This window comes from Carcharhinus amblyrhynchos, chromosome 25, assembly GCF_965287045.1.
Source record: "Carcharhinus amblyrhynchos chromosome 25, sCarAmb.v2.hapA, whole genome shotgun sequence".
NCBI lineage: Eukaryota > Metazoa > Chordata > Chondrichthyes > Carcharhiniformes > Carcharhinidae > Carcharhinus > Carcharhinus amblyrhynchos.
The window spans coordinates 15,466,920-15,493,168 of record NC_137348.1 but is presented as its reverse complement, the minus strand read 5'-3'; the positions used below and the strand labels follow the sequence as shown (position 1 = coordinate 15,493,168).

At 40.7% G+C, this 26,249-nt stretch overlaps 1 protein-coding gene across 8 annotated transcripts in view; it reads right to left on the bottom strand.

The window, feature by feature from the left end:
* Positions 1-26,249, bottom strand: part of LOC145358418 (disabled homolog 2-interacting protein-like) — a 739,003-nt gene that overhangs the window by 30,714 nt on the left and 682,040 nt on the right. For 7 of the 8 annotated variants that reach the window (XM_080212472.1, XM_080212474.1, XM_080212476.1 and 4 more), the window contains 4 exons: positions 23,111-23,347; positions 21,260-21,461; positions 17,897-18,078; positions 13,341-14,214 (listed from right to left, as the gene is read on the bottom strand). In XM_080212472.1, coding sequence (XP_080068598.1) covers positions 13,341-14,214; positions 17,897-18,078; positions 21,260-21,461; positions 23,111-23,347 — 1,495 coding nt within the window. The remainder of the gene's footprint in view (positions 1-13,340; positions 14,215-17,896; positions 18,079-21,259; positions 21,462-23,110; positions 23,348-26,249) is intronic. The other variant, XM_080212473.1, reaches the window with a different exon arrangement.

The window sequence follows — 26,249 nt, the reverse complement described above, 5'->3', positions numbered from 1 at the left end:
TACAGAAGGATCTAGATAGGCTGGGCGAATGGGCCAGGAAATGGCAGATGGAATTTAATGTTGGCAAGTGCGAGGTGGTCCACTTTTGTAGGAATAATGGTAGGAAGGATTATTACTTACGTGGAGAAAAACTGCAGCAGGCGACGGTGCAGAGGGACCTTGGGGTCCTTGTGCATGAGTCGCAAAAACCCAGCCTGCAGGTGCAGCAGGTGGTCAGGAAGGCGAATGGGATGCTGGCCTTCATAGCGAGGGGGATTGAATATAAAAGTAGGGAGGTCTTGCTGCGGCTGTATAGGGCATTGGTGAGGCCGCAGCTGGAGTACTGTGTGCAGTTTTGGGCGCCGTACTTACGCAAGGATATTTTGGCCTTGGAGGGAGTGCAGAGGAGGTTTACTAGGCTGATGCCGGAGTTGAGGGGGTTGAGCTATGAGGAGAGGCTGAATAAATTAGGCTTGTACTCGTTAGAGTTTAGAAGAATGAGGGGAGATCTCATTGAGACGTATATGATGATGAATGGGATGGATAGGATAGAGGTGGAGAGACTCTTCCCGCTCAGAAAGGATAGTAGGACTAGGGGGCACAGCCTCAAGATAAAGGGGGGGCGGTTTAGAACGGAGTTGAGGAGGAACTTCTTCACTCAAAGGGTGGTGAATCTCTGGAATTCTCTGCCCGTTGAAGTGGTGGAGGCTACCTTGCTAAATATTTTTAAGACGCGGGTTGATGGGTTTTTGATAAGAGAGGGGATTAAGGGTTATGGGGAGAGGGCGGGAATGTGGAACTGAGCCAAGACAGATCAGCCATGATCTTATTGAATGGCGGGGCAGGCTCGAAGGGCTAGTTGGCCTACTCCTGCTCCTATTTCTTATGTTCATGTCCAGTAAGTAACTCAGCCATCTAGACCAGGTTTCTTTCCATGACACGTTTCTTTCCATGACATCAGGTAAACTATAATTCATATAATCCATTTAGTGTCTGTCAATACAATATTTAATATTCACATCTGCTCAGACTTAATATTCAAAACCTTGGTATTTTATTAACTCCACCATCACCAATGGTTAGGTCACAAAACACCTGTTTTGAAAGCACAAATCAAATATTCTGATACAATATTCACTTATTGTGACTATTTCACTTTAACTATAATGTTTGATGTTATTTAACACTGATATAAATACTGGTGGAAAATATTTCCAGTTACTTTATTTAATTTGCTACATTGAGTAATAATTTAATAACTATTTATATTTTAACGTATATATTCCTATGAGAATTATATAATTTGGTTGTAATTTATTGGTTAAATTAGCATTTAACACTTAAATGTATTTATTAAACCCAGAGAAATGACACGAGTGATACAAACAAATAAGATCAGACTTTCATTTTAAGTTATCAGTATCAAATTCATACTCTTCCTGAGGGATTCTTTGAAAATCATCAGCTGGACTTATTAAATATTTCTACATAAACGTTGACTCCTCTTGCTACTTTCTGATCCAGTGCAGGCAATCTGTTGCCAGGTTTCAACTGTTCTTGGACCCACTAAAGGATCTGATGAATCTGTGGATGACCCCTGGCTTGCTGAGGGTTCAGGTCCTTTGTATTAGAATTTTGGGAAGTTGGCAATTGGATGTGGGAAACTGTCTCAGATTCCGGATGATTTAGCTGAGCAAATTCTTTTGGTTGTTTGTACCCTTTAGAACTAATTGGATGAAAATTCTTAGATGTGGTTAGGCTGCCTCATGCTGTGATGATTAATTATCTCAACAAATCTAATGATTCGCAGGATTTGTGGCATGACTACTACTATAACAACCATTTTAAGGTGCATTTACTTAGATACTTTGAGCGCAACTTTCAGAAAAAAATGAGTCTTACTGACAGCAGGAAAATCTGTGCCTTTTCCACTGCCTTTCCTGGCAAGACTAACGAGGAGCGAATCAATGATGGAAATTATTTGAGAGGGGCGAGCTTTTGCACCGGCTTTGAGAGGGGCGGGGCCAAAAATGCTGACAGGTCCTGTTACTCAGATTGCAGTGCCATTTTTAAAGGCTGCCCCAATCTCAAAGAATGGTGACAGGATTTCCCTCCCCAACACTCATCCCAAACCCCCCAGACAAGAGGGACACCCCCCCCACCCTTTCAAAACATAGAGGCAACCTCTCTCCCATCACTAAATGCTCAGGTTCCCCTCCCACACAACGCAGGTATCAGGGTGACCAAAACTCACCGTCCCCCATCCTCACAGGTATCATTCCTTCTCCCCACCCCCTCCAAAGAGAGCGACTTTCTGCTATGGGTTCACCAAAAGCCCCACCCTCTTGAGGTCCCTGTTGGAAGAGTCAACCTGACACTGCCCTCAGGCACTCTAACACTGCCAATCTGGCAGGGCCCACCTTTCACCATCAGGATGCCAGGGGCATTATTTAGGAAGTGAACAGCTCCCTCACCACCCTGGGGCTCCAAAGTCATCAGTGCTCCCCCCACCCCTGTGGTCATCATGTCTATGCAGAGGTTTATACAGTGGCTGCAGCCACGTCTTCATTGAGGAACACCTACACTTCATTGCCTTGCATGGTGCCACTTCTAGTGCTGGCATTCTATTCAGGCAGATGTCCTGAAATATCAGCTTAAGATAAAATTGGGGTTATCCAGAACACCTGTCCTTACTGTAATCCACAATTTAAAATGAAAATATCCACAATGAAAAAGAACTGTGGTCAGAGAATACTTGTTCTTTCTTAAGCAGTTCAGATGAAAGGGGTCCCTTAGGAAAAAAATTGCAGTTACAGAACATAGTTGCGCAGAAGGAGGAGTACTTCATTGTCAATGGATCTTGGAAGAGCATGGGTAAATAAATAACCCCACTGCCTGCTTTGAACTAGCCTGGACCTGTCAATCAAAAAGGTTGTGAAAATTAATGGAGTGTGAAGTAATTATATAAACAAACAGAGCTCTAGCTGCTTTGAAATGGGCTGGAACTGTCAAACCAAGGGAGTTCAAAGAACTTAACAGACTATCAATGACTACTCAACGCTCCCCAAGGGATTCCTTGCTTTGAAATGGACCGAAGCTGTGAAACCAAATGTTCTCAAATGTTCACGGGGCATAAATCTTTATATGAATTAAGGACTTCACAGCAATTCAAAACTATAGAGACATGAGTCTCAAGGTCAATCCGAAAGTAGCGACCTGAACCTCATCCTGGGGAAAACCCTCTCCCAAGGTTAACTCTTCTCTCACTAGTCTGAGCCCCTTCAACTCTCAGGTACTTTGAAGAAAGCCCCTCTGCAGTCTGGCAGTAGTTGCACAGCCCATGGGCGCATGACTGAAGTACTAACCTCCTGTTTGCCCTGGCGCCTGGTCCTCGCTTTTAAGGGCCAGTGGCGATTGGCACCCACGGGATTTGCAGCTGGGGCAGTCAGCAGCATCCTGGGAGGCTGTGGCATTTCACTCCAATCTTGCTAACGAGATTGAAATGGATGCTAATGAGTTCTAATCAGGTTCTCATTGTTTCTAGGCAAGAACTTGCCTAGAGGGAACAGGCCGGGAGATTTACGACAGGTTTGACATCCAGTGAGAATCCTGTTTTGGCCCTCACGTCAGGTTCAATAGATCACTTGGAATCCTGGGTGGCGCCAATGGCCCAGGAGAATCGCCTCCCCCCCTCAACCCCCCCTTTCTGTAAACGGACACAGTTTTTGTTTTTCTGTTTGGATCAACACTCTAGTCTCTCTGTAAAACCTTCATCAATAAGATTTTAAATAAAAGCTACTAAATTACAATCAAAACTTCCGCTGGCTAGTGATCATTACTGTTCTATAATATTGTTTGTACATCTTCTGATTAAGAGGTTGCAAAGTCTATGATGAACTCTTGAAATTACTTTTGGGATTACACATTAAAATACTTTCTCATCATTATTATGAGTAAGTACAAATTACAATTCTTGATTGTATATATATTGCATATAAAGTCAATATATTGTACATAAAGTCAAATTAGTTGTAAACTTAGCTTAAACAGCTTCTGGTTTTATTCATCCATTATTATGGCTGAAATACCAGATCTTCACTTGAAATAAATTATGCTTAAAGACTATCTCATTTGAATTTTTCATTTGCAATAAATGTATTTGAGTACCATTATCAGCTTTTGGCCGTGATCAGAAGATCAGTGTGAAAGAGAGAAGAGCTGCAGCTGACAGCAGAAGAATACTATCTCTATGGAAACAAGCTGACTGATTCTGGGATATTTTTAAAATTGTATTAATACCCTGAACGGCTAATGGGCAAAATATTACTAGCTACTTAACAAGCAAGCTTGCAGAAACTCAAATGTTCAGTCAGGTAACCTATTCTTGACCTGCATGCATTATCAGCACAGTATTAAGATTGAGCTTTCATGGATTGCCTCAAGTGGGTCTCTGTGTTTCTGAGATACAACATAATTCCCACTTAAACAAATTACAGTTTAAGGCTTCAATGTTTAGACTGATTAAAGCAGAACAGAAAAGCCATATTATTTTAGAAACATATATTATGTTCAACTGAACTGTAAATAATATTGATCATTTTCTAACAATGTATTTAATTGAAGGTACATATATTGATTCTTCAGGTTAACACCTTCCACTATAAATTAATGATAGAGAAAATCATTATAGGATGCAAGACTGGGCGGAGAAGTGGCAGATGGACTTCAACGCGGATAAATGTGTAGTCGTCCATTTTGGCAGGATCAATGGGATGAAGGAGTACAATATCAAGGGTGGGAGACTTAGCTGTGTTGAGGAGCAGAAGGATCTTGGGGTCCGGGTCCATAGGACTCTTAAATCGGCCTCGCAGTTGGAGGATGTAGTCAAGAAGGCTTATGGTGTACTGGCCTTCATTAATCGAGGGACTGAGTTTAGGAGTCGGGAGGTAATGCTGCAACTTTATAAGACCCTTGTCAGGCCCCACTTGGAGTGCTGTGCGCAGTTCTGGTCACCTCACTACAGGATGTGGAAGCTATTGAGAGGGTGCAAAGGAGATTTACAAGGATGTTGCCTGGATTGGGAGGCATGCCTTATGAAGATAGGTTGAGGGAGCTAGGTCTCTTCTCCCTGGAGAGATGAAGGTTGAGAGGCAACCTGATAGAGGTTTATAAAATATTGAGAGGAACAGATAGGGTGGATTCTCGGAGGCTATTTTCCAGGGTTGAAATGGTCGCTACGAGAGGACACAGGTTTAAAGTGCTGGGGAGCAAGTACAGAGGAGACGTTAGGGGTAAGTTTTTCACTCAGAGGGTGATGAGTGAGTGGAATCGGCTGCTGTCGGTGGTGGTAGAGGCGAACTCGCTGGAGTCTTTTAAAAGACTTCTGGATGAGTACATAGGATTTAATGGGAGTTACAGACAGTTCTATGGCCTGGTAGGTATGCATATGATCAGCGCAACTTGTGGGCCAAAGGGCCTGTTTGTGCTGTAGCATTCTATGTTCTACGTTCTAAAATTCAGGATCTTTAACACAAAGTAGAAATGAATGTGAAAGTGTTCATTAATCAACCAGATTTCTGGATTTAATTTAGTACTACTCAGTGAGTAGAGTGTTGATATTTAGAATATCTGGGGCTACTTTCTCCTCTTCGCAGGGAATTCTGGATTATTTGGGTGCAATTAAAATTGGCCAGTGTACTGTTGTTGAGATTTGCAACACGAGAGTCTGTACTCTTCTGACTGGGAGTACAGTGGTCTAAGTGCTACGGATACTTGTGGCATTTCTATAAACATTTGGGTAGTACATTAAAGGGCGGCAAAACAAATTATTTTGAATGTTTTTAAAATTAATTTGCAAATTAAGGTCCTTTGAGGTACTGAAATGGGAGGTTGTTCCAGTGCGGGAATGCTTCAATCTAACTTCTTCCAAGAATTATGAAATAGATTTAAAAATCACAGTTTAAATGGTTATTACTTAGAGTAAATTTAGAGCTTCTGGTTGGAAATAACTTCTGATATGCATTTTAGGTGCTTCAGTAATAGAAATTATAATACCAGCTAAATGTAGGCACATGTTCAACGCAGCTCTAACAATTATTTCTTCTCACTTTGCTATCATTAAAAGTAAAATGATAATGAGGCATGATAATTGCAAAAGAATGGAATAACGTTTAATATCCCTACATCAGCTATAGCACATTGCAGAGTAAAGTTCCCTCCGTCCCTGAGCACTCCAGCTAACTAGGTACTGGACTGAAACTGCACTCCTTTTAAGAAGTATCTGATTGAGGAGACTTTTGTCTGATCACCTTAAACTAGATTGGAATGCTCGCCCCCTGAAAGAGTAGTGCTAGTGGTTTATGTCATTGTGGCAATGTCAAGTGCCTCAAATAACGATCGCTCCTCAATAACTGAGATTTTAACAAATGACTTTGAATGACTATATTAGATCACTGATGGAATGAATAGATGACATTGCAGCATTCAGAAAACTTTGATATAGAAAGTGAATATGATACGCAGACATGGGCCAATTCTTATTTCATGAGCTGAACATAACTCTGCTGAACAGCATGGCAATAGAGATCTAGTCAAGAGGGGAGGGAAGAATTGAATATTATTGTAGTGAATCTATAATCTCCTTTCTATATCTGTCTAATATTTGTTCAATACTTTGATAATAATGAACAATTTTACATGCTGTATTTATTATTATAAGTGACTCTCCCATGATACTGCATACATTAAATCAAACAAGGACTGGAACATAGAACACTACAGCACAAACAGGCCCTTCGGCCCACGAGTTGCGCCGATCACATCAACACCTATCTATAACCCCCAATCCCATAAAACCCCATATACTCATCCAGAAGTCTTTTAAAAGACCCCAACGAGTTCGCCTCCACCACCACTGATGGCAGCCGATTCCACTCACTCACCACCCTCTGAGTGAAAAACTTACCCCTAACATCACTTCTGTACTTTCCTCCCCGCACCTTAAATCTGTGTCCTCTCGTAGCGACCATTTCAACCCGGGGAAATAGCCTCTGAGAATCCACCCTATCTGTTCTTCTCAATATTTTATAAACCTCTATCAGGTCGCCTCTCAACCTTCGTCTCTCCAGGGAAAAGAGACCCAGCTCCCTCAACCTAACTTCATAAGGCATGCCTCCCAGTCCAGGCAACATCCTTGTAAATCTCCTCTGTACCCTTTCAATAGCTTCTACGTCTTTCCTATAGTGAGGCGACCAGAACTGCGCACAGTACTCCAAATGAGGCCTGACAAAGGTCTTATAAAGTTGCAGCATTACCTCCCGACTCCTAAACTCAATCCCTCGATTAACGAAGGCCAGTACACCATACGCCTTCTTGACCACCACTTCCACCTGCGAGGCCGATTTAAGAGTCCTGTGGACCCGAACCCCAAGATCCTTCTGCTCTTCAACACTACTAAGACTCCTGCCCTTGATAGTGTACTCGTTCATCCCGTTGGTTCTGCCAAAATGGACGACTACGCATTTATCCGCGTTGAAGTCCACCTGCCACTTCTCCGCCCAGTCCTGCATCCTATTTATGTCCTGCTGCAACTTTTGACATCCTTCCAGACCATCCACAACACCACCGACCTTTGTGTCATCAGCGAACTTACTTACCCATCCCTCCACTTCCTCATCCAGGTCATTTATGAAAATGACAAACAGCAAGGGTCCTAGAACAGATCCCTGGGGCACTCCACAGGTGACTGACCTCCATTCAGAAAAAGACCCATCAACAACCACTCTCTGCCTTCTGCAGGCAAGCCAGTTCTGGATCCACAAGGCCAAAGGCCCTTGGATCCCATGCCCTCTCACCTTCTCAAGAAGACTTGCATGGGGGACTTTATCAAATGCCTTGAAGTCCATGTACACCACGTCCACGGCACTTCCTTCGTCAATGTGTTCAGTCACATTATCGAAGAACTCAACTAGGCTCGTAAGGCACGACCTGCCCTTGACAAATCCATGCTGACTATTCCTGATCATGTCAAACCTCTCCAAATGCTCATAAATCTTGTCTCTCAGAAGCCTCTCCATCAGCTTACCAACCACCGAGGTCAGACTCACCGGTCGGTAATTTCCCGGGCTATCTCTGTTCCCTTTCTTGAAAATAGGGACTACATCCACAATCCTCCAATCTTCCGGAACCTCTCCCGTCTCCATTGACGACGCAAAGATCATCGCCAGGGGCTCTGTAATCACTTCCCTCGCCTCCCACAGTATCCTGGGGTATATCCCATCTGGTCCCGGCGACTTATCTATCTTGATAGAATTCAAAAGTTCTAACACATCCTCCACCTTAATATCCACAAACTCAATCTTTTCCATCTGCTGCAAATCCGTAGCAAAATCTCCCAGATCAGCTTCCACCGTGAATACTGAGGCAAAGTACTCATTAAGCACCTCTGCCATTTCTTCTGGTTCCACACAGACCTTTCCCCCTTCACCTTTTATAGGTCCTATCCCTTTTCTTCTCATCCTTTTACCTTTCACATATTTATAGAAGGCCTTGGGATTCTCCTTAATCTTACCCGCCAAGGACTTCTCATGACCCCTTCTGGCTCTCCTAATTTCCCTTTTAAGCTCCTTTCTACAGTCCTTATACTCCTCAAGATCCTTAACCTCTCCTAGTTCCCTGAACCTTTTGTATACCTTCCCTTTTCTCCTGACTAGGTTCAACACAGCCTTTGTGCACCACGGTTCCCGCGACCTACCAAAACCCCCTTGTCTCATCGGAACGTTGTCATGCATAGCTCCAGACAAACATTCCTTGAATATCCGCCACCTTCCTTCGGTACTTTTCCCTAAGAACGCCTCCTTCCAGTTTATTTGTCCAAGTAACTTCCTGACTTCTTCGTATCTCCCCTTACTCCAGACAAACACCTTCCTAGCCTGCCTGATCCTATCTCGTTCCAATGCAATTGTGAAGGAGATAGAATTATGGCCACCATTCCCAAGATGCTCTCCTACCGAGAGATCCATCACCTGCCCTGGTTCATTCGCCAGTACCAGGTCAAGTACAGCCTCTCCCCTCGTAGGTTTATCCACATACTGTGTCAGGAAACCTTCCTGAACACACCTAACAAACTCCTCCCCCTCCAAGCCCCTTACCCTAGGGATATTCCAGTCGATGTTTGGGAAATTGAAGTCTCCCATCACGACAACTCTGTTATTAATACATCTCTCCAGAATCTGTTTCCCTATCTGCACTTCAACATCCCTGTCACTATTGGGCGGCCTATAGAATACACCCAGCAAAGTTTTCGACCCTTTGCTGTTCGTAACTTCCACCCACAGAGACTCTGTAGATAGTCCCTCCACGGCATCCTCTTTCTCTGCAGCCATGACACTGTCCCTGATCAACAGTGCCACTCCACCACCTCTTCTGCCATCCTCCCTGTCCTTCTTGAAGCATCTGAAACCTGGCACCTGAAGTACCCAGTCCTGTCCCTGAGACATCCAAGTCTCCGTAATGGCCACCTCATCACAATCCCAAGCATCAATCCACGCCCTAAGCTCATCTACCTTATTCACTACACTCCTTGCATTAAAATATATACACTTCAGCCCCTCAGTCTGGGCATTTCCCTTCTCCACCCCCTGTCTAACCTCCCTCCCATACTGCCTGCGGTCCTCCCCTACCTGGGAGCTAACCTCCTCCGTCCCAGTTTCCCCATCGCAATTCCCTCCCATTATGCCAGATAGTATTCTGTTGCTAAAGTGCAAGTCCATGTTGTATTAAGGTTAATTGATATGAAGTGCTCACTGGGTAAGTTCAAACATAGCTCAGTTAGGATATTACCGACATTGTGGCTCCAAGAATTCCTTTTAATGGGAGGTTTGTTGCTATAATTTCTAATTATTGCACTTGTTTATTTATTCATCTTTTTCAGGAATGACATAAATTTGCATGAGACAGTATGAAAAATGATTCACGTGACGAACAGTGCACAAATAGTTAATATAAATATTAACGGCCTGTAAAGAAAATAAAGTGGATAGATTATTGGATTCCGAAAATCAGACAACAAGCATTAATCAGATAAATCCTGCATTGTAAACATACAAAAATGTCAGTATTAAAAACCATGACATCTATTCCAACTAAACATAACACGTATACAAATCACTAATTCATCCCCTAGCCAATAAATCTCTTATAACAGGGAAAGAAAAAGCAGCTGGGATTTTATGACATCACCATCCACTGTCCCCCCATCGCTGTGATTTTTCCAGGAAGATAGCAGTTGACTAAGGCCAGTTAAGAGCCTATTCCTGATGCTTTTGGATCAGCACCACACCATGTGGGGAGACTTCCCAGTAAAACTAGCTGAAGGCTCTGGGGATGGGGTGATTTGTGATCAGGCACCCAATGAACCACTGGGGCCCTAGCCCGACCTGCCCCTGTAGCATTCTGCCCCCACTGGAAGCCCCTTTCTGCCATCCCCATCCACGACTGATCTCCACGCTTCTTCCCAAACTTGCCAGAGGCTTGCTTACTGATCCTGGCTAGCTCCGATCCCACTTACTTACCTGCACTCTGGGCCCCCAAGCAATACTTGGAGGTGTAACACCCCACCTTAAGCAGCAGAGGCCACAACTAATGCTGGCTCAAAGTAAAATCCAGTTGTGGTTTTCAGAGCTGGCAGAGGCAGGGGTTTAGTCCTGACATTTTGGCCAGTGGACAGGGTCATTGCAGTCCCACCAAATTCCGGGCTATGCCTTAAACATATCCCTTTAAGCCTTATTTTGCCTAAAATTAACAAATCCAATTCTGACCTCAATGGCTAGGAATCATTCTGTATATTCACTGGTACCTAGAAATCTGACACAATGTATGGGTATCAAACCATTAGACATAGAAGCAGAAATTGACCATTTGGCCCATCGAGTTTGCTCTGCCATTCAAAGAGATCATGATTGATCTGTTAAGTCTTAAATCCACTTTCCAGCCTTATCCCCATAACCTTTGATTCCCTTATTGATTAAAAATCTGCCTATCACAGCCTTGAACATACTTAATGACCCAGCCTCTACAACCCTCTGTGGTAAAGAATTCCAGATACACCACCTCAAAGAAGAAATTCCTCTTCATCTCTGTTTTAATTGGCAACTCTTTACTCTGCGATTATGTCCTCTGGCCCTAGACTCCCCTACAAGTGGAAAAAAGTCTCTCTGCATTTACCCTGTCAAGCCCCTGAGAATCTTACATGCCTCAATAAGGTCACTTCTCATTCTTCTAAGCTCCAATGAGTACAAGCCCAACCTACTCAACCTCTCCTCAAAAGGAAATCCCTTCATATACAGGATCAACCTAGTGAATCTGCTCAGGGCCGCCTCCAATGCCAGTGTTAGCAAGACTTCCCTATTTTTATACTCCACTACCTTTGAAATAAAGGCCAAGATTTCATTTGCCTTCCCTATTACCTGCTGAACTTGCATGCTAGCTTTGTGTGATTTATGCACAAGGACCCCCAAATCCCTCTGTGCTGCAGCTTTCTGAAGTCTTTTCCCATTTAAGTAATGTTCAGCTCCTTTATTCTTCCCATTAAAGTGCAAAAAAAACTTAACACTTTTCTACATTATATTCCATCTACCAAGTTTTTGCTGACTCACTCAATCTGTCTCTATTCCTTGGTGGATTCTTTGTGTCATCCTCACCAATTGCCTTCCCACTTATTTTTGAGTCATCTGCAAATTTAGCATAGTACATTCACTTCCCAAATATTGGTGGGATACTTGAGATGTGAATGAACCAAAACTCGATACAAGCCAAATACAGTTCTTTTAGCTTTATTTTCAATAATACTAGCAGTTGAATCTGAAGTACTGTTTGCCTTCTCTTTAATCACCTCACATTGCTTATGAACCTTTAATGAGCTATCAATTCTCTTCATTTTAACCTTTAACAGGTGGTCCCGCATGTTATAAATATGCTTTGTATTTCCCTAATGTGTTATTTGACGCAAATGGGCCAATTCTGCTCAATTATCTAAATTGGTCTGCAACCTTTGACCTACTACAAATTGGATTTGAATGTCATTGGTGAATGGTTCCATTGATACTTTAATTCATATAATTATAATGAAAGTCAGGTCCACTGCCTTAACTCAACTGTTAAACAATGGCACAAATGATTATGTCACACATTCCCATGGACCCTTACAGAAAGTTGACAACAATTTAGAACATACTTATCATAGAAAACTGTCCCAAGACATTTCACAGGGGTGTAATCAAAAAAAGGCTGCAGAGAGAAAGATGATTTTAGGAGAACATAAGAAATAGGAGCAGGAGGAGGCCATCTAGCCCCTCGAGCCTGCCCCGCCATTCAATAAGATCACGGCTGATCTGTCGTGGCTCAGTTCCACATTCCCGCCCTCTCCCTATAACCCTTAATCCCCTTGCCTATCAAAAATCTATCAACCCGCGTCTTAAATATATTTAGCGAGGCAGCCTCCACCACTTCAACGGGCAGAGAATTCCAGAGATTCACCACCCTTTGAGTGAAGAAGTTCCTCCTCAACTCTGTTCTAAACCACCCCCCCTTTATCTTCAGGCTGTGCCCTCTAGTCCTACTGTCCTTTCTGAGCGGGAAGAGCCTCTCCACCTCTATCCTATCCATCCCATTCATCATCTTGTATGTCTCAATGAGATCTCCCCTCATTCTTCTGTACTCTAACGAGTACAAGCCTAGTTTATTCAGCAGGAGGTACAGCTAAAAATTTAATTAGAGGTGAATTTTACAGGAAGATCTTACAAATTGTAAGTTTACTACTTATTGGGTGAAAGTGGTTTATATGATGTTTCAAATAATTTTATTAGGTCTGTGGAGCAACTTGAATAAAGGATATATGTTCCATGGTTAAAGAAAATATAAATAAATTAACTGTGATGTTTGATACATTATTAGATCTGATCTAGCTTCTCCCCTTTCAAAAACTTGCAAGAGAGAGACAGACAGACAGAACAGAAACATGCTTTTTTTCTTGACATCTATGTACCGAGTATACATGTTGCACTGAGAAAACATTTACAGATTATTGCTGATATATCCCTTGACATAAGGTAACAGAGGATCCTTGATTTAAGCAGCATAACGTACATCTTAAAATTCCAATGAAGACTTAAACTTGATCTAAGTTCTTTGAATGGAACCCCAAACTTTCACTACAAGCACGACCGACTCCTCCTTACTACTCCTTTCACTCAATTTATTACTGATCTTTCTCAAGATATTAATACAGCACAACTACAGCTTAATTCTTGCCTACATTTACTTTACTAAAAAATCTGTAGACAATTGATGATAGAACCACTAACCTGTTTCTGCATTGTGCGTTGTTTCATTTCAGGACTATCACCTTTGGAGGATGATTGTTGTCGTAGTTTTGTCCCAGTGCCCGGCCACTCTGATGAAGATGGTGTAATACCTCCACTGGAAGGCCTTGGATACTGAGGGGGGTTGAATAATAAGGCTGGTGGTGTCCTACCTCTAGCTGCCGGTGGAGGTTGATCTATTCGGCGCTGTGGGCCTGCACTGTTCTGACGTGGTACTGAAGTCTGGGGTATTTTTTCTGTTAGGGAAAGTTGTCTTCTTGTGAATTCTCCAGAACGCCTGGTAAAATCTTCTGTGCTTGTATGGCTATGAAAAATTGGTTTGTTGGCCCCCAGTTCTTCATTGTTGCTGTGTGAGCTAATAGAACTATGACATTCTGATCCTGAGTCTGCCACTCCACGTGGTGAAACTGGAATACCTGCTGCCATCTGATACACTGGGTTTTGAAAAGACAATGGTGCCAAAAGTTGTGGCCTTCCTGGTGTGCCATCCGCATTAGGGGTGCTCGCTGTTTGTCCAGGCTTTCGGCCTACATTCGCAGGCCCAGGCCCACTTGATGCTGCATTCTGTGGCGGTCTTGGAGGCCACATTGCCGGTAAATGCCCACTGGAGTCTTGGCTGTCATTTAGGGATTCACCTGTATTGGGAGCACTGGTCGTACTATCCAAACTGCGATTCTCTTGCAAATCAACCATTGAAATACTTTTATTGCCATTTGGCATCTGTTGTTCTGCTTCATTTGCTTCAGAATAGCTTGAGCTGCGAGCAGGGGATGGCTGTACTGCAGAGGACCTTGTGACAAAAAACAAGTCCTTGTTTTCTGGGGTAGGGGAGGGTAACCTTGTACAGTCTAATAAACTGAAAGGGGAAGAAATCAGATAACATTGGGAGTTTCTTACCAAATAAATTCAACAAATAAATTATTTCCAATTATTTATATTATCTAGTCTATGTCACCAAACTTGGCAAATGTCAGTTTTTAGCTTTAGAAATACAGACTACAAGGAGTAAACCTCCACAATAAATGATTGTTTCATTTTAATTGCATTTCTATATATCGCCTAAGAAAGCTAAGCATTTTTCAGTCAGAATTTACGTTTTTAATGGCATATTGAAAACAGTACAGATATTTTATCAATAACTTTGTGCATTTCATTTTTACATAGTTGTTTTAAAATGTGTAGGACAAGTGGGATGGCTGGTTTCCAGCAACCTTTTTACATCCTCTCTTTTGGGAATTTTCTCAACTCTCCCTTCCATGAAGCACTTTGTTAGACCAGCAAAGGGGAGCGATCACCTTCTGGCATCTCACCTTTGTGGGTGCAACTCATCCATAAGCTTTGATACTGCCCACTGAATGGTTATTCAACCATGAAAAGCATCATAATCTGGCCAGAGTCCACTTTTCATTGGTTAGTGATCAGGATCAGGAACCATCCTTAACCCACATGCACTGTGGCCAAACTAGTACCCTTTTGAGATTATAGAAGGTCAGCTACTGTCCCAAAAAAAATTAGTGCCCTCAGATAATTATTACTAAATGGTTTACCATTTCCTGATCAGGTTTTAAGAGTATAAAAGCAGCAAAACTGAGAATTTAAAGATATTTGTCTTCATGATAAGGCATCAAACTTATTAACATATAGGGTCCTTACACACCATTTTGTATGTGGGATGTATTATGCTGGGATGTTGGTATTTAAATTACAATTCACTTTCAGTGAAAGGAAGTGAATATCTAAAAGCAAAGGGCATTTAACAGAAAGATTCCAATGGTCAAATTCCTCCTCCTGCTACCCTGCCCACTGTTGCCACCCACCACCACATAGGAGGTCTTAGAAATTGTGTTTTAGAAAGTAGTCAAAGAAAAGAGTGCACCCTGGTGTGAAAATGTCACTGTAATTGGAAAATCACTTGCTTTGAAGCATTGTCAAAGGTTTCTTTGAGACCTTTAGAATCCACACATAGCAAACCTATCCATCAGATGATTAAAAAAAACTTAGATAGGTCAAGAATCTTGCCCTGAAAAAATTGCCAACCAGAAAAATGGAGTATGTTCTCGAATAGTAACATAAAGCATGAATGCATTTTTGCCAATTTAATTTCACCCCCTCCCCACCTCAATAATGGCAGGAAGAAAACATATCTCCATTGTTTCAGAACAACGCAGAGGCTACTTTTTAAACAGCGAAATCTTCAAAAAAAACCTTCTGGCTTCTTTGGAATTCCTTCCATTGATTTTCTCCCTCTCTATCCAAGCAGCCTCTTCCCTCAGATGTCATTGACGCAAGTTTCAAGCACTTTATTTAATTTTGTTGAAATGTCTGTTGCCTTCTGGGAGTTCACTTTACAGTTACACGAACTTGATATGCAATTATTGTTGGCAAAGCCATTTGTTTGAAAGGTGCCTGATGATGGGAAGTCTCTTATAGCTCTTGCTTAATTAAGTGATAACTTTGGCTTGTCAGGGGATTACAAGGCAATAAACAGTTCCTATGTTGATTAAATACGGAAGCTGCAGGCTGAATTACAGCAAGTGCAGACATTCAAATAAAAACACCAAATGCTTAAAATACTCACGTCATCAGATGACAAAAGAAAGGAGACAGTTTAAAGTCTGGTTCTGCATCTGAAATGTTAACCAATCTATTCTGGTTTGGAATGCTGATAGACCTGCTGAGTATTTCTAGAATTTTAAGTATTTATTATTAGACTACAGTTTTAAGAATTGGTTGAATATGTACTTAAAACTCTACTAAAATTTATTTACAATATTATAATCTTAATTTAGGCTTTTCTCATCGAAAATGAAATTGTGCACAACAGAGCTGACCACTAAATCAGCACTGATTTTAAAAGGTTTTAAGAAAAAATAACCTAAAACCATCATCAGCAAATAAAAACTACTAACAGGTTAATCTAACATGAAAGTTGTTCATTTTACAATCAAAAAGATAAATCCTCCAAGGGCATATCTGAACCAATTTATAATGCATTATTATACTTTATTTTCCCAAAGAAATTTAAAAACAACGAATTCAAATGCCATTATTGTTGATTTACATCAAATTCTTTTGTCCTAATTTTTCTTAACATCCTTTATTCCAAATCTTTAAAGTTTGGGAGTAAACTGTTGACTTTAATTTCAATGCCACACATTCAGAAAGACCTGAATTAAGGCCTGAATTTTACTTGTAGGATGGGAGTGCAGAATTGGGACAATTCCCAGCTCCACAAACCTGATCTGGGAAGAGATCCCTCCAAAGTCCTGATTTTTGGTCTGGTGGAGGGGGTGTTTGGAGGCTATCAGGTGCAGAAGTGGGATGAAAGTTCAATGTCAGTGCTCTGGTACTTTGTTGAGGGTATGGAAAATTGAGTAAAGCAAAAAAGCCCACCAGATTTCTCTGCCAAATGCTCTCCATGCCAACCAATGACACCCAACCATCCCATAAACTCTCATACACTCCAATGCTAACCTAGTCCATCCACTCACCACTCTCATGGCCCTTCAGAGTCCCATTGGAAATTCAGTGTCAACCCATGCCTCCCAAACAATACTCTTTGCCCTTACAGCATCCATTGAAACACACTCAGTATCCACCATGGATAGATCTCATGAGATTTAATGAAGTTCTATTGATAGATTCACTATTTAAAAGAAACTCATGGATAGAAATCCATTCACTATATTTAAGTTATTTCAAATGCTTAATCCCTTAAGCAACAAGAATTTGTATGTATAGTCCCACTTACGTGCACTTGGAGCTGTCAATCAAACTGTGACCTTACAGGCACTGGACTCTGATAATGACGGGTTGTGAAATCAGTCATACAGTACTAATCCTAAAGTGGTTGACCTCTGGCACACGTCAACAGAGTGAAAAAGCAAGCACTGATTTTCTTTTAACCAACTGCAGACAGTTTTTTCAAATATTAAAGGACAGGAGATTTAAAACATTAACAACTTGATAGTTGTTTCACCAGTCCTTTTGATAATTCCAATACATTTATGCAATTTTTTTTTACACACATTAATGTCTAAATTTAACAATCCCAAAGACATCTTGCATCTCCCAAAGGTATGCTTGGACCATATTCAAAAGGAAACCATCTTCCAAAAAACTCTGCTAATTTTAGAGTTTCTACTTCCAGGTCTGAAGTGCAAAAGTCATATTTTGGACATCCTACTAGCCAAAGTCAGATCAGCCTGCAGGCAGGTATACTTGAACATGCGCAACTGCCTCTGTGAATCTGCTACTGTTTTCCCCAATTAAAACGGTGGGGAGCTGGGTTTGGGCAGGACTTCTAATGTGGGTGTCTGCAAACATTTGTGCAAAGATGGAGAACCTCTACGTGAAAATTCAGGCCTAAAACTACATTCTGCACTCTCTCATTTCCTTTTCTATGAACAGTCTGTTTTGTCTGTATAGCGCACAAGAAACAACACTTTTCACTGTAAGTTAATACATGTGACCATAATAAATCAATTCAAAAGTACAAAATGACAGCCACAATAAACTATGATTACATTTGCACTCACCCACTAAATTCATTATCTATCACCATCTTCTGCAGTCCTGAGGATATGCTGCTGTTAGGGGGATTTGGTGTTGAGGTGCATGGGTCAGAGGTTGTTGGCACAGGTACAGCTCCTGGGTTGGTCAGCACAGTGTTGACATCTCTTAAAATACGAGGCAAGGGACCAAGCTTAGTTGAAGTTGCCTGAAGAAATAAATGTTCATTTTAACTGAATATAGACAAATGTGTGCATGTCATTTAGTGAAATGGATATGTAAAAGAATGAAGTTCTTCTGATGCCAAACCAATCAGAATAAGTGATTTTAATAATGAATAATTCATCGGATATACAATACGAACCAGCTTTCAAAATCCCAACAAAATATGAATAAGATATGTATTATGATAGAAGGACACACAAGTGGAACAACAGAAATCCATACCATGAATTCAAATTTCATCCTTGAAAATTAGAGAAACAAGTCAAGGAGCGTGCCTTTCTATTTTAACTTGAGTGTAAGAGCAGGTAATTGTATCTCAGGAAACATGCAACTCCAGCAGAGCACTCTGCTATGTGGAACTGGTTGAAACCTGCATCCTGTTGAAAAGGATCCAAGTTGTACATTTGAGGAAAAAAAACGTATTTCATTTCAGGCAAAGAGAATCATGGAAGAACTTATAAACAAAATAACCAATAGCCTTTTTGAAAACACACCCATTGTACTTTGATAAAGGCAAAATACTGCAGATGCTGGAATCTGAAACAAAAACAGAAAATGCTTGAAAATCTCAGCAGGTCTGACAGCATCTGTGGGTACAGTAAAAAGTCTCACAACACCAGGTTAAAGTCCAACCGGTTTATTTGGTAGTAAACGCCACTAGCTTTTGGGGCTTGCCCCTTCGTCAGGTGAGTGGAGAGTGCTGATCAGAAACAGGGCATATAAAGGCACATATAGTTTACAGAATACTGATTAAAATGCGATTCAAGTCTTAAAGGTGCAGACAATGTGAGTGGAGATAGCATTAAGCATAGATTAAAGAGATGCGTATTGTCTCCAGACAGGGCAGTAAGTGAGGTGTTGCAAGCCCAGGCAAGTCATGGGGATTACAAATAGTGTGACATGAGCCCAAGATCCCGGTTGAGGCCATCCTCATGTGTGCGAAACTTGGCTATCAGTTTCTGCTCAGCCGTATGTCGTGAAGGCTGCCTTGGAGAACGTTTACCCGAAGGTCAGAGGCCGAATGCCCGTGACTGCTGAAGTGTTTGTCAACAGGAAGAGAACAGTCTTGCCTGGTGATTGTCAAGCAGTGTTCATTCATCCGTTGTCGTAGCATCCGCATGGTCTCCCCAACGTACCGTGCCTTGGGACATCCTTTCCTGCAGCATATCAGGTAGACAATGTTGACTCCAGAGAAGATGTCATAGATTCTCCACTTCAGGGAAGTACTGGATGACGAAGGGTTTCTGTCCACCATGTCCCGTGTCTGAGGAGGTCGATGCGATTTTTTTGCCGTGGCATGTCGGAACTGTCGATCGATGAGTCGAGCACCATATACTGTTTTTATGAGGGCATCTTTCAGCATCTGGAGGTGTCTGTTGTGATTCTCCTCATCTGAGCAGATCCGGAGTCTTCAACATGTCATAGATGAAGACGAACATCTCACTAAGGCCATCCCCACTTCTTGCCTTCAAACAACCGCACAACTTCAAACAGACCATTGTCCGCAGCAAACTACCCAGCCTTCTGGAGAACAGTGACCACGACACCACATAACCCTGCCACAGCAGCCTCTGTAAGACATGCCGGATCATCGATACGGATGCCATCATCTCACGTGAGAACACCATCCAACACGGCACGCACTCTTGCAACTCGACCAACATTGTCTACCTGATACACTGCAGGAAAGGATGTCCCGAGGCCTGGTACGTTGGGGAGACCATGCAGATGCTATGACAACGGATGAATGAACACTGCTCAACAATCACCAGGCAAAACTGTTCTCTTTCTGTTGAACACTTCAGCGGTCACGGACATTCGGCCTCTGACCTTCGGGTAAACGTTCTCCAAGGCGGCCGTCACAACATACGACAGCGCACAGTCGCTGAGCAGAAGCTGACAGAAAAGTTCCGCACGCATGAGGATGGCCTCAACCGGGATCTTGGGTTCATGTCACACTATTTGTAACCCCCATGACTTGCCTGGGCTTGCAACATACCACTTACTGCCCTGTATGGGGACAATACACATATCTTTAACCTATGCTTAATGTTATCTCCACTCACACTGCCTGTACCTTTAAGATTTGTTTAGCTGTAAAGACTCGGATTCTAATCAGTATTCTGTAAACTGTGTGTGTGCCTTTATATGCTCTTTGATCAGAACTCCCACTCACCTGACAAAGGGGCAAACTCCAAAAGCTAGTGGCGTTTACTACCAAATAAACATGTTGGACTTTAACCTGGTGTTGAGAGACTTCTTACTGTGCTTACCCCAGTCCAACGCCAACATCTCGACATCAGCATCTATGGAGACAGAATTGAGCCAATGTTTTGAGGCAGGGAGATCCTTTGCTGCCAGACCTGGTTTCTGTTTATGTCCTATTATACTTTGTATGTTCAACTTGCAAAACTTAGTTTCACCAGGAATTTTGGTTTTGTTTCTTATGGGACCAACAACCATTTTGATTATATCTCAAGAGTGACAAAACCACTGTTACTACAAGAAAATTGCCTCAACAATCTAAGCAGTGCCAAATTGTGGATGATTTCAGTCCATGACGATTGAACAAAACCTATATGCTTCCTTTTTGTTTTCTCAGCACCTGTTATGTTTAATAATTGCCTGCAAGCTTTTCCTACCAACTAAAGCCCTATGTTCAAATTTAGAATGGAAGTTGACAATGTAAATTCATTACACCATAATTACCCTTCTTGCCGTTAGTAGCATTGTAACATTTCAGTTATGATTCTACCAACTCTGATGTTGTAACTTCCCAATTATTATTCAATTATAAATAGTATAAAATCAAAAGACACTATATGATTTGAAAATAGGAACCTAAATAACATCACCACTTTCTCGTCCTGCCTCGTCCAAAGACTACATTTGATTTTAATGTTTTGTTTCCAATGCCAAGGGAGATCAGAAGCTACATAAAAGTTTAGCTTCTGTAGCTAAACAGAAGCTACACAATATATTAAATGAATACGTGGCAACTACAGGACAGACAAAGGACCTGATGCCATGGTTTTAAAAATTCTCATGACAAAAAGCAGAGAACTAATAATCATCACACCCAATGTCAATCATTAATGAATTATCTATACAGTGATCCAGCAAATAGCATTCATTGGATTTAGGCGGACAGTATGAAACTACACCTGCTCCATTTGCGAAACCACTTCCCAGAGCAAAGAATGCAGGGTGGAAAGTTCTCGGCCCAGATCAATGTAGCCCTCAAATCCTGCTGTGTTTGAAATGGTTTCTGGATTGGAAATTTCCAATAAGAATCGCTGCATGTTGGTCCATTCATGCTCAAGAAATTGATTCATGAAAGACATATACTCTTCCTTGCTACCAAACCTGTAGAAATATTAAGGTCAAAATATTAATTGTTGTTCATAACTTCTCTACATCAACAGAAATCTGTGCACAAGTCTTAACCTTTAGTGAAATAAAACACCAAAATTACACCAGAGCATTCAACAATAATATCTAATAATTAAAACCCAAGGAGACCAGGAATTAATGAGACTGTCTAATGTTTCATATATAACTTTCATGAACTTCAGTCTTAGATCTTAAATTCAATATGTCTAAAACACAGGCCTTGAATCAAATTCACTCAAGTTATTTTTATCCACTTTTGTTTCTCTTAATAACGAAATAAAATCAATTTTGACCATGGTGACTTTTAATTTGGAGGTGACACTTTCATTATTGAGATGGGCTTTCTGCATTGAGCATGGGAAGAAAAACAGATCAGTTAAACAGCTTCTTGAGGTTCTGACTGATGGAGTCAGGCTAATAAACAGCATTTTTGCATTGTGCAGAGCAGAGGTTGAATTTGAATTGTCAGGCTTCAGGGAAGGTAGAAAAATGGGAGGAAAGGGAGGAATGGGGCACAAAGGGAGGGGCTGCTAAAGGGACACAAAGTCAGGGGAAGCAGGGTATGGGGCTTAAGATAATGTTCATGTCATTCAGACACATGCATGGCAAGATATTTTATTTACCGCCTCAGATTTACCAATAAAAAGATTTTTCTCCCAGCAGAAACAATCGAATTATGAATCTGCCAACCAAGTTTAACAGATTTTAAATTTATTGGCTGGTATAAAACTAACAGCTTGACAGCACAATCATTGTCTTCTTTGGTTTGTTTAGTAATGATTTTCTTACTTTGTTTTGATTCATAGGGTATAATCTTTGTAGCTGATCATAATCTGTGGTTCCCCATCAGTGAAATTCCACACTGGGACATATAGATATTCACATTATTGATGGTCAGTGAAAGCAAAGTGACTATATGCATTCTATGCTCTCCCCGACTCCTCCCATCATTCCTCATAAAGACATAAAATAAAGCAAAGTCAAAAATTTAACTTCTTTGGGTTGGTAGAATCTTACAGTATAATTGTGTAATATTTAGTACAGGTAGTCGTTTAGGAACCCCCCTTGTTTACATCAAATATTTCATAATGGAGCAAGTGTCTTGCGAATTGAATTGCTCATTGCACCAGAGTGTCACCCATTTGAGCTTGGTTCTATACTTGCATGACTTCATTGCAGGTGTGGGTTCACATAGACTCAAAAGCTTAAGCTTTGGTATTCCCCAGTCATCGTGGAGCAAGTGGCTTTATCATTGTGCTGTTAACAGTTTGCACTATACAACTGGCGACTTCTGATTCAAGAATGTGGATGATATAATAATGATAAATACAGAAAACTTTTAATTTTAGAGTGGTATATTGAATAAGCTGTATATATATAGATTGATTTGTCTTATGAGGAGTATTCATAATATGGCTTCAGCTATGGAAAAAGTGTACACATACATTTGCATATTTGTGTACACCTGCGTACATGTGCAATTGTGTGTGATTGGCTGTGCATGTCTGCACATGCAATTGTTTTTACACACATTAATTTCATGCTGCATCTGAAGGCATTTACTCCAATTAATGTGATACAAACCACAAGATTTAAATTGAAAACAATAAAAAAACACTTACTTGGCAAAATTAGCTAAGTTCTGGGTAACCTTGGCAATTAAAGTCAAAGTGCGTGCTGTGCGGTCATCTGGGTATTCCTGAAGGAGGTTGAAGAGAGAAGGGGACATAATGGCAGGACAAAGGAACCGCAGGAAGAGGGAAGCACTGATTAATCTCTCACTGATGTCAGGTCGCCCTCGGTTGCTACACTCCTGTCTCCATGATGCAAACACTTCCTTTAGTTCTCGTGGAAATACACTGTTGAACAATTTGATGTAGTGAAATTATTTTTCTTCATACATATATATCGTCAGTACACAACAGAAAAGAGATGAATTTAAAGCGATGATAGTCATGTTAATCTGACAGCAAGTTCATGATTTTAATAACTAAATTCCTTCTGCAGTTTGAAATACATTTATATCTATAACATGACATGCAAATATTACGAGCTGTCAATCATAATAATGTAACAAGGTAAACTATGTTACATTAGACTTACGATAACAGTTTTATGAAATTGAAAAGTTGCTAGGTCAAAGTTTCCATATTATAAAGAAGTTTCTGTAGTATCCTCTACAATTAGAAGCTGAATTTCTTTGTTGAATAAATATTGTTTGGAGCCTAGCTATTCCCTCCATGAACAACAGGTGATAATATGCTTACCCACTGAAGAAGTCATTAAAACCAAATTATAAATCATGATAGTACTTTTCAGTCTCATTTTACTTAGGAAATGAGGCTGCAAAATTTATGATAATTCATGAAGACGATGTTTATTTGAGCTTATGGCAGAGACAAAATCAGTTTAACAGAGGAAATGTTATTGTTTTAGCTGCACTGCCGGTTTTGTGATGATAATAATTCATAATACATGGATTTATAAGCATTTAACTGTTTATGCGTTAAACTAAAAACGTTAGATTAATCTTGAAATTAGGAACAATTTATTTATAATGCTCCAGTTTACTTGTAAACAAAAGGACTGTTTTTGTGGCCAGTTTTAAAACTGGCTGTTTGAAAATGCTTTTATTTCAGCAATGTGCAGTCAATGCCAATTGCAAGATTCACCAATTTAAGTACAAAATACCTCACTGGGAAATACAAGAAATCTCACATTCACAATGTCTACATACCCACTATTTTGTGATGCTGAGCCTGTTTTAAAGTTCAAGTACAGGACCGAGTGTTACTGCTTTTACCTATAGGAATCATGGACCCCCAGCATTGACCGATCTCCCATCAGTAGTGGGACATGCCAGATACAATTATCAAAGAGAGCAGTGCACAAAGGTCACATGTTTCCATTCGAACCCTATTCCCCCAGGACTATTTAGCAAAGCAAAAAACATCTTCAAATTACTGCCCACACTAAGTAGATTCACAACCTTGTGATTTATTAAATAGTTAATACTGTTTAACCATAATGTCCTGAGTCAAAATCATTTGATCCTGATAATTTTCAGAGACTTAAAAAGATATTTATTGCATGTCTTGCGATACTGCACCTATTAAAGACCTTAACCAAAGGCAGTGTGTTCCTTAATGAAGTGTTCACTTTTTCTATTTAAATGCATGCATATAAAGACTACTTCATATAAAAATACGGAAACCTCGTATTTTCACAGAAACAACATGTCATGGCCCATCAGTATATGAACGAGCAGAGGCTGACAAGGTGCTGTAGGTGGAAGAACAGCAATCTAAAGAACCTTGAGGGTATTGACATGAGAAGCTGAGTAAATAAAAACCTTCTTAGTTTTAAATCATTTCTAACAACTTAGCGTGTAAATGATAACTCTGTGAAAGACTATACAGCAGCACCTGAATTTACGTTCAGGTGATAACCCACTATTACCATGACTGATTGGAAGGCAATGAGGAAAATAGTTTGGGATAAATGCTGAGAAAAATGTAATTATACATATATAATTGGAAAATTAATCTCTATTCAAACAAATCTTCCCTATTGTGCACTGAAGCAAAAAGAACATAGTTATTCATTGCAAAATAATTTCAATGTTGTATGAATTTTTAATGGTTTGACATATGGAAGAATGAAAAGAGACAGTTCTAACCTTTCACTGGTTTCCTAAAAAATGTAAGGGTGACAGGGATGTTAGAACAATTCTTGCAGAAGGTCTTGAGGAGCAAGAAACTATGAATGACTGCCAGATATTTCCCTGCAAAAAACCCTTCCAGACAGTATGCATTGCTCTAGCAGGTGCACAAAAAAATTAAGTCTGAAATCCAGCATTTGATTCCCCTGGCCAGAGTATTTCCCATAACAAATCTAAAATAAACTGCAAATGCTAGAGATCTGAAATGGACTTCTGGGTTTCAATGTATTTCTACAACAACTTTCTAACTTCCCTCCCTAACACCACATGGACTACAAGACCATAAGATATAGGGGCAGAATTAGGCCATTCGGCCCATTGAGTCTACTCTGCCATTCAATTATGGACTGCAGCAGTTCAAAGTGGTGGCTCACCACCACCACCTCTAGGGTAATTAAAATTAAAATCAAAGTTTATTAGTCACAAGGAAGACTTACATTAACACTACAACGAAGTTACTGTGAAACTCCCCTATGTGCCACAGTCCAGCATCTGTTCGGGTCAATGCACCTAACCAGCATATCTTTCAGAATGTAGGAGGAAACCAGAGCACCCGGAGGAAACCCACACAGGCACGGGGAGAACATGCAAACTCCACACAGACAGTGACCCAAGCCAGGAATTGAACCTGGGTCCCTGGCGTTGTGAAGCATAGAGATGGGTAATAAATGTTGCCCTTGCCCACAATGGTCACATTCCATGAAAGATAGACAAAAAAAAACACCAGGAGCTGTATTGATTAATCAAAATTGGAAGGAGGACTATAAAAAATTACCACAGGATTTCAGTGAAGCAATTTAGGAGTTAAGCGATAGAAGTAGTTTTGCTGTTTAAAGTATTACTTCACTTTTTTTATTATTTTGATTGTATAAAAGGATAGATATAATGCCCATGTTTATTATTTGTTCCAGGAATTGACAGTCATTAAGCAATTTAACTAATCGTTTAATAAAATTTCAGCAGGAGACATACAGCTGGGACCTTCTGAATTTTGCTGCATCTTCTCCTCCTGACAAAGGTTGAGAGTTAAACATTGTATT